Genomic DNA, 8,899 nt, shown 5'->3' on the forward strand with positions numbered 1-8,899 from the left:
GAAAAACAGCCATAGCACAAAAGAAATTAAAAAGCATTTCCATACCTATAGAGAATCTGGGCAGAATGCCCAACAGCATGAAATGTTAGACGAGAACTCCTCCTGGTGGAGCACTGTGGCACTAACATAGGTCCCTACATGATACATTAATGCATTAATTGTATTCTATTAATAACTTACAGTATTAACCACTCAAATATGACAATCTATAGATTAAGTCATCTGTATCATTAAAATAAAGCTAGTGAGAGAAAGGTGAATCAATTAAAAATACTACAATATTTATTGATTTCTTAACTTTACTAGATTTTAAGATGCAATTGATTATAAGCAACCTTAACTGAACATAAACAAGTTTTTAAACCTACCAGATTCTTTAAAATAAGGTATCATGTCACCGAAGGCCTCCAAAATAATGAAATATTACTGAACTCCTTTTGATTAAGACACAGGCAGAGGCATATTTTTAAGGGAATTATAAAAATCATTGTACAAAATTGTACTTGGATAAGTTGATTGGTTGAATGGGGGAAAAAAAGAATACAAGAATAAAAATAAAAGATGATCAATAACGTGCGTTTGGCAAAGTAAAACTATTCTTACTGCAAAGTTTTTCTTGAAAGAGCTCTTGCCATTATAGATGCATGTTCCATAAAAGCGTCATTCTATGAAAGGAAGATCAGGCTGCCAGAACTTTCTCATGCCTAAAAAGTTTACTGTTACTTCTTCTACATCACACCAACAGCAAAGGTGCACTGATAGTACAGGGATCACTCCCAACACCAACCCAACTCACATCCCTTCCATCCTTTCAATGCCACTTGCAAATGACTAGGAGACAAACTGCACCACAGAAGTTTCTCGGAAAAGTTTGAGAGAGAAAACGCTACACAGGCAAGATAAACACAGACCATGACAAACAGATCTGTTTTTATTCCCCTTCCCTTTGAATTCCTGGGAAAGGCAAATTCACAGTTCTTTCATGCCAAAGCCCCCGCATACAAATGAAACACTTAAATTGGCACTTAGCTTCCAAACCGCTCAAAAAGAACAGTCATTAACCCTCAAAATACAACATGAGGTAGGTTAAAAAAATCATTCTCCCCATTTTTCAGAGGGAGAAAATGAGGCATAGCAAGGTGAACAGGCCAGCAAGATCCACCAAGAGAATCAGTGAGATACCTGGGATTTAGACTTGGAAGCCACAGACTCAACCCACTAAACTTCAACTCCCTTCCTCTCCAGGATGTTGTCAGCGCCAGTGCAGCTCTTGCTCATGGGACTTTCTGAGTCAGTGCATTTGATTTAAAAAGCAAAAGGCTCCTGTCCCAGCTGGTGCTCCCAAAGCAGCACACCAGCTCCATGGCACCGTCCCTGGTTAAAATCTGGGTTACCTTCTCAGCCATGTCCCCACTGATGGCAAGAGATCGGAAGTGATCAAAGTCGTTTCTGCCCAGCTTCCGGAGGCGGCGTGCAGCGGCTCGGTAACACTTCCAGGGTTGGGGTTCAATAAGCAGGTACTCACACAGAGAGGCGAGGCAGGATAAGAACTCCACCAACCCGTTATCCCCATGGTTCAGGTGGATCCACATAGTCACCGACATGCAGAAGCAGATATCAAAGGTGGAGCGGCCAAACCTGCTTAGAAAGTTGCTCAGAGAGGACTCCCTGGCACCAGAATCCATGATATCCAGGGTGGTATAGTGGATGGAGGCAGGAAAAGGGCTGCACTGCTGGGCCCTCTCAATCAGCGCAGCATCAATGTCACAGCATAGGAGGTTCAGGTCTTTTGCCACTACAAGCTGATCGGGGCTGGCTTCGTTCTCCGGCAGACCAAGGAGATGTCGGTATAGAGCAACACTTAGTTCCTGCAGGAAGAAAAACCAACGTGGGCTCACACATAACTAAGTGTATGTGGGCTCCCCAAAAGAAGAGCCAATTTACAGGCAAAATGGAAGCATTAAAACCATTAACTTGGGATCATTCCCTGAGGGCCCAATCCAAAACTCATTTAAGTCAATGGAAGTCTCTTTATTGGTGCTGTTGGTCTTTGAATTCAGGCCTCAAGTCAGCAAACCCAGGAAAAGAGTTCAAGTATCCTGACACCCAAGATTCTAGTTTAGCTCGAGAGATTAATACCATGTCTTGTGAATACGCCCTTCCTTTGGGAGATAAATCCTATGTTTGACCTCCCACAATAGGGCTCAAAGGACCTATAACGGGCTGCAGGCTGGCAGTCTGGATCAGTTACGCAGTCGGCAACAAGCCACCCACGTAGGTAAGAGGCCTCAGCTGGCAGGCTATTAATGATAATGAGGAGAAGTGACTGGCTGATTGGAAATAAAAGAAAAGGAGGGGCAAGTAAGGGAAGGGTGTTGAGATGGAGAGGGAGGACTCCTGTACAGAAGAGCACAGGGCAAGAGCTAACCTATGCTGGCAGTGTTTATTTTGGATTGTTTGATATTTGCAATTGAACCCTGTAATGCAGATCAACCCTGGGGTTTTGAAGCTTGTGTTCCTGGGACCAAGCTATGGGCACAGTCTTTTGGATTGTTTTGCTTTTGGCTGAGCCCTGGGAAGCAGAGGAATCCAGGGTATTACAGCTTGTGGTGCTGAGCCCATAGAAAGATTGTGTTACTGAAATCAACAGAAGGACTCAAGGACTGATTTGAGCTAGGCAAGCCGACAAACCGCTACAGGACCCTTATAGCAAGAACAACCATTGATGAGGCCTGCATTATAGTAAAGACCGGATCAGCCTTATCCACTCATTTCTCCAAGTGCTATATTTCAATATACTTTGAAGCCACAGGACTGTGACATAAAATAGGGTTCTTTTTTCTATTTCCTTTTGCAGGTTAGACTACATGAATCTTCTCTTACAAAACAGCTGACATCATCCAGGAATTTTATCACAGAACAGTTATCCGAGTACAACTTCAGCATCCAAAAAAGAAAAGAGTATTGGGCTAGACAGGAACACGCTGTCCTCTAGTGGACAAAAAGCCTTTCCAATGCCTTCTGCCTCAACGAGAATTACAGCCTTGTGACTAGATTCCTGGCTCGCCAGTGTTAAAATCCCTTTGGAAATGAGATGCAGTGTACTCCTGTAGATAATGCAAAGAACCAAAGCAGCATACAGCTTCCTAAAAACCATCATAACAATGACTCTGCAAATGCAGGCAGCAAGAATGAAAAAATGGCCCTTTCATTATGAACTGTTATTATTAATTTATGTTTAAAGACACACACATCTGTTACATAAGAGAGTAACAGAAAAAAAGCTATGTACAAAATCCCTCATGCAGACTTTAAAAAATTGGCTGTCTTCCCCACAGCAAGCCAGAGTGTAGAATTTGCACTCAATTTTTCATATAGTGTATTCTGTCCTTCAGAAATGTCAAAAAACATTCTTTAGTGCCTCTCAATATAGCACATAAAATACAGCTCTAAAAAAAAGCATAAAAAGGCCAACTACTCATAATCAATCCCACATGGGTAACCAGTCATCATTACCAATCCCACTAGAGTGACAAAGTTGTAACAAGAATACAGTATCACTGTCTGTGTTTGGACCATGCAAACATTAAGCCTCATTGTACTAAGCTAATCTACTGCTGCTGAAAATTAAATAATGAAAGCTTGCCTTGCCTCTTATGATAAGCCTCACACCTAAAATCCAATGGGAGCTGGGCCTCTACATCCTTTAAGTTTGATACTCATGGCCTATCTAGCCCCACAGGCCAGATGAGCTGTGCAGGATCAGGATCATGGACCACCCCAACCCCCACACAGTGCCTGGTTCAGCTACTCCAGGACCCAGCAAGAGGAAGTCCTCAGACACTTCCCTCTGCCACGGGAACAAACAGTAGGCTGCTGGGACTCTAGTTGTGTCCAGAAGTTCCCTTATTGCAGCCAGAGTCCGGGCAACAGTTTGCAGGCCAGAAGACCCACCTCTGAGGGTCCAATCCAGCCCATGGACCAGACATTTGACACTCCTGCTTTAGGCATCTTCAAAAACAGCATCTTTAACTACCTGAACCCCTGGTCTTGACCTGGGAGCAGGGCTAGCGCTCCAATCGTCAGCCAGGGGACCACAAGATCTCATTAATGCAGCATAGCTGGGAAGCAAACACCTGCACATGATTCACCCGACAAAGGCAGAGATCTTAGCTAGGAACCCACAGCTTTGGGGACATCCTGACCTGCTGCCATCATCCCAAGTCCGTTACAGTGGATGACCGGCTTCAGTACTTTTCCATGGCCAGGAATGAACAGAAGGAAGGGCTGGACTCCCCTGGGCTGGGACAGAGCACTCTAGTATCTTAATTCTCTCCTCCAGCACTTGCACGGGCTGCTGCTACAATGGGACGCACCCAGAGAGTGGTAGCGGATGTGTCAGCGCTGACCTGGAAGGATGTGGGCAGTGGAGTTTCCCAAGGCTCGCTCCTTGGACCAGTGCTATTTAATATCTTCATCAGTGACTTAGATGAGAGTGCAGAAAGCACCCTGTCCAAATTTGCATATGACACCAAATTATGGGGTAAAATAAACAAGTGGATCTGGACAGGTTGAAGAAGTGGGCAGAGCAAAATAGGATGCAATTCAACAAGGACAGGTGCAAAGTGCTGCACCTGGGGAGAAGGAATCATCAACGCATTTACAGGCTGGGGGACAACCTTCTCAGCAGCATAGCAGCAGAAAGGGATCTCGGAGACATAGCTGACTCTAACATGAACATGAGTTGTGAATGCGATGAAGCAATCAGTAAGGCTAACCGCTCTTTATCGTGCATCAGCAGGTGTATCACAAAAAGCTCCAGGAAGGTGATGCTCTCCCTCTGTGCAGCATTGGTCAGACCACAGCTGGAGAACCGCGTCCCGGTTTGGGAGCCGCACTTTGACAGGGATGTGGCAGCATTGAGAGGGTCTGGAGGAGGCCACTCATGTGGTCAGGGGCCTGCAACTAAGGCCCTGCGAGGAGAGACTGAGGGACCCGGAGCTCTTCAGCCTCTGCAAGAGCAGGCTGAGAGGGGATCTTGTGACTGCCTACAAATTCATCAGGGGTGGGGGGTGGAAGGTCAGCAAGGAATAGCAGATGCTCTATTTACCAGGGCTCCCCTTGGGGTAACTAGAAATAACAGAAACAAACTGACGGAGAGCAGATTTAGGTTGGACATCAGGAAGAACGTCTTCACAGTTACAGTGGCCAAAATCTGGGATGGGCTCGGTAGTGCCCTTACCTGGGATGGGCTCGATAGACTCCCTTACCCTTGGAGGGTCTTCAAGAGGAGACTGGCTGGGGTCATTCTCCCCCTGTCCCCAGGGCAGAGGGGCAGATTCGACCTACTGAGATCCCCTCGGATCCTAAGATCTATGAATCTCACGAGAATGCTCTTGGCCTCTATCCTAGGCTCAGCCAAGGGGCCTCTCCCCTTCGTCCCGGCGGTGCTCAGCACCCTCTTGTACCTCCTTAGCCCCCCGGACGCGCTCACCCCCGAGTTGCAGCCCACGTCGAGCCCCAGCAGCGGGCGGGCCCGGGCGGGGAAGAGGCGTCGGAGCAGCCCGCTTGGCAGCAGGCGGACGCGGCCCTCGGGCGGGTGGAAGCGGGAGTAGTTGGGGAAGTTCCCGTACGGCGCAGCCCCAGGCTCCAGCCCACCCGGCGCCCCCACAACCCGCCCGGGCGCCGCCGCGCCCTCGTGCCTCATGGGCGCCGCCATCTTGAGTCCGCCGGCGCCTCCTTCCGGCCGGCAAAGCCGCCCCCGCCCGCGAGTTCCGGTGCAGAGGGGTTCCGGGTGGTGGAACTGCTATGCGGGAGGGTGGAAGGCCTCCAGGCTTCTGTCCCACTAGCCGGAGTCGGGAGAAAGGGGCGCCGTGCCGGCGGTCCCGTGCCCGCACACCCACACTCCTAGCAGAGCCCTGATCGCACAGCTGGATAAGTCGACGGTGCAGCCAAGTCCTCGGGTGCACCTGCCAGCTGGCCTGATGGCCTCCAGAGCCTGAGGTGACCTTGCAGACAAGGTTCTTCGGGTGAATCTGAGATCTTTTCTTAGACCAACTTAAATAGTTGGGGAAAAAAATTTTTTTTAGCAAGCTTTCAGTTTAAAAACCCTTCATCAGGCTGAGGAAGTCTCCGCAGTTGGTGTGCGCTCTTCCTGGATAACAAAGGTGACCGTGCAGCTCATTTCTTACAAACACTAAGGCTCACAGAATCGGAGAACGTGAGGGTGGGAAGGGACCTCAGGAAGTCATGTCTAGTCCAGCCCCCTGCTCCAAACAGGACCAGCCCCAACTAGATCATCCCAGCCAAGGCTTTGTCTACCCGGATCTTCAATACCTCCAAGGATGGAGAGTCCACCGCCTCTCTGGGTAACCTGTTCCAGTGTTTTACTACCCTCCTCATGAGACTGTTTTTTCTAATGTCTAACCTACATTTCCCTTGCTGCAACTTGAGTCCATTGCTGCTTGTTCTGTCACCTGCCCCCACTGAGAACAGTCCAGCTCCATTGTCTTTGGAACCACCCTACAGGAGTTGAAGGCTTTAATTAAACCCCCCCTCAGTTCGTCTCTTTTCCAGACTAAATAAGCCCAGATCTCTCAGTCTCTCCTTGTAAGGCATGTGCCCCAGCCCTCAAACCATGTTCATTGCCCTCCACTGGACACTCTCCAGTTTCTCCATATCCTTTCTTTAGTGGAAGGCCCACAACTGAACACAGGACTCTGGATGTGGCTTCACCAGTGCTGAACAGAGGGGAAGAATCACTGCCTTTGATCTGCTGGCAACGCTCCTACCAATGCAGCCCAGGATGCCATTAGCCTTCATGGCAACAAGGGCATGCTGCTGGTTCATATTCAGCTTTTATTGTGCCCTGTGACCCCCGGGTCCTTTTCTGGAGAGCTGCTGCCCAGCCAGCCAGCCCCCAGCCTGTACTGGTGCATGGGATTGTTCTGTCCTAAGTGCAGGACTTTGCACTTGTCCTTCTTGAAACTCAAGGGATTTCTTTTGGTCCAATCCTCCAATTTGTCAAGGTCTCTGTGAATCCTAGCCCTACCCCACATTGTATCTACTACACCCCCCAGCATGGTGTTATCTGTAAACTTGCTGAGGGTGCACTCCCTATCTTCCAGGTCATTCTCCTTTGACTTCACTGTCTTTGATATGATTTCAGTAGTGGTGCTCTACCTTTTGGCTCTGCGGGCTAGATGAATGGTATGGGGCCAGTCCACAAGCTGGATCAGGCCCCTTGCTGCCTCAGCGGGATCAAGACCTGCACGTCCCCCCATCATCTCCACACACCTGGATTGGGCCGCTTGCTGCTTCTGTGGGCCCAGCATGCCCTGATTGGTCCTGTGCTGCCTTCAGCTAGGTGCAGGCAGTGGGCCAAGAGTGAGCCATGCCACCGTCACCCAGCCCAGCACATCAGGATCAGGCCATGCCACCTCTGCTTGGCCCAGCGCATGAGATCAGCCCCTGTGCTGCTTCCGCTGGGCCTCATCTGCTCAGTATAGCACACAGGGCCACGTTACCCAGCAAGGAAATAATAATTGCTGCCAGCCAAATTTTCAGACTCATACAGAGTCTTTTGGGCCAGACAGCACAGCTTGGTGGGCCAGATCTGGCCCATGGCTGGGGGTTGAGCACCTCTGAATTACAGCATCACAGACAGGAAGAAGCCTCAAACCCTGTACTGCGTACATGCTGCTGCGTCAAGGACACAAGATGTCTCTTCTTTTGAGCATGGGATGATTGCATCAGGCACCAGCAAGGAGATGCAAGTGAGTTAAGCAAGACCGCACCTGCAACCTCATTCCAAGGAAAGCATTTTCCCATATGGCAGCTTATGACCCATATTTTAGATCAACAGAGAGTCAGTCTGGAAATTAGGGCATCTGTGGGCTTCTAGACCTCATTTTGGCAGATGCAGTCATGACAGCTCTCATGATTTATTAGCACATATCACAATTTCTCACATACTATATTTCCTCACATACAGCACACCCCAAATAAGATATGCACCTTCTTTTTGAGAGGCAAATGAAGGAAAAAAGATCTCTCCTTGAAAACACTGTTAAGTAGCAGTAACAGTGCATCTACATAAGTAGACTTAAGTTACTGAGCAGTAAAGTGTCACAATCTATACATGCATCACAATTAGGGTGCAGTAGATAAATTTACTCTGGTGTAGGGTACTTCTGATAAACACAGGTACTATCTGACAACAGAGTAAATTACTGTGCTTAAATGTACATGTAGATGGTGACATTGGGATTAGTTTACCCCAGCTCAAATTGCACCAGAATTTATTCAGTCCCATTAATTACATGTGCAGAAGTGCCCACTGACTAGCAGCAGAAAAGGTGCCATCCATACTCATCCTGCTTCTCCCTATACACCACATGCAGCATTACTTTTGCTTCTCCCTGGCAGAGACCTACACTGTAGAAATCCCTATTACTGTAGTTCCTCACTTATGTGCACCCCAATTTTCAGCAGCTGTTTTTTGAGGGGGGAAGTGCATATTCTATGTGAGAAAATATGGTATCGCATACAGTCCACATGCAAAAGTTGTTCTAATAATATGTCCACCTTGCATTTGCAGGTTCAGTTTTAGGGAAAATAAACTGGCTTTTTCCCTGAATATAAGTCCATAACTATAGAAAAAGAAGTGGAATGGCTATTGCCCTTTGAAAATCCCAAAGAAAAATCAAGTAACTAAGGAAAAGATTAAATACAGTAAACTATTACAATTAAAACCATACTGGAAACAACTGCTGGATTGGTATTTTCATGGTCTTCCCCCCCAAAAAAACACTGCAAGGAGCTGCAGGAGTTTTGAAACTCCTGAACTAGAAGAACTGTTGGCATCCCATCCAGCTTGACATTCCTGTGGATCTATAGC

The 8,899-nt window shown here is 47.8% G+C and overlaps 1 protein-coding gene across 1 annotated transcript; it reads right to left on the bottom strand.

Moving 5' to 3' along the window:
* Positions 1–907: 907 nt before the first annotated feature.
* BCDIN3D (BCDIN3 domain containing RNA methyltransferase) lies at positions 908–5,707 on the bottom strand. The gene is made up of 2 exons (XM_019556442.1): positions 5,495–5,707; positions 908–1,868 (listed from the first exon to the last, which is right to left on the bottom strand). The coding sequence occupies exons 1-2, from the start codon at positions 5,705–5,707 to the stop codon at positions 1,275–1,277; spliced, it is 807 nt and encodes a 268-aa protein (XP_019411987.1). The 3' UTR covers positions 908–1,274.
* Positions 5,708–8,899: the final 3,192 nt, after the last annotated feature.

Source organism: Crocodylus porosus, unplaced genomic scaffold (genome assembly GCF_001723895.1).
Source record: "Crocodylus porosus isolate Cpor-Errol unplaced genomic scaffold, CroPor_comp1, whole genome shotgun sequence".
NCBI lineage: Eukaryota > Metazoa > Chordata > Crocodylia > Crocodylidae > Crocodylus > Crocodylus porosus.

Bases quoted from the DNA above. Each gene is read 5' to 3' on its own strand.
- BCDIN3D (XM_019556442.1), bottom strand. From the start codon at position 5,707: ATGAGGCACGAGGGCGCGGCGGCGCCCGGGCGGGTTGTGGGGGCGCCG. The intron at 1,869-5,494 runs GTGAGCGCGTCC...TTCTTCCTGCAG, and splicing joins ACGTGGGCTGCAACTCGGGG to GAACTAAGTGTTGCTCTATA.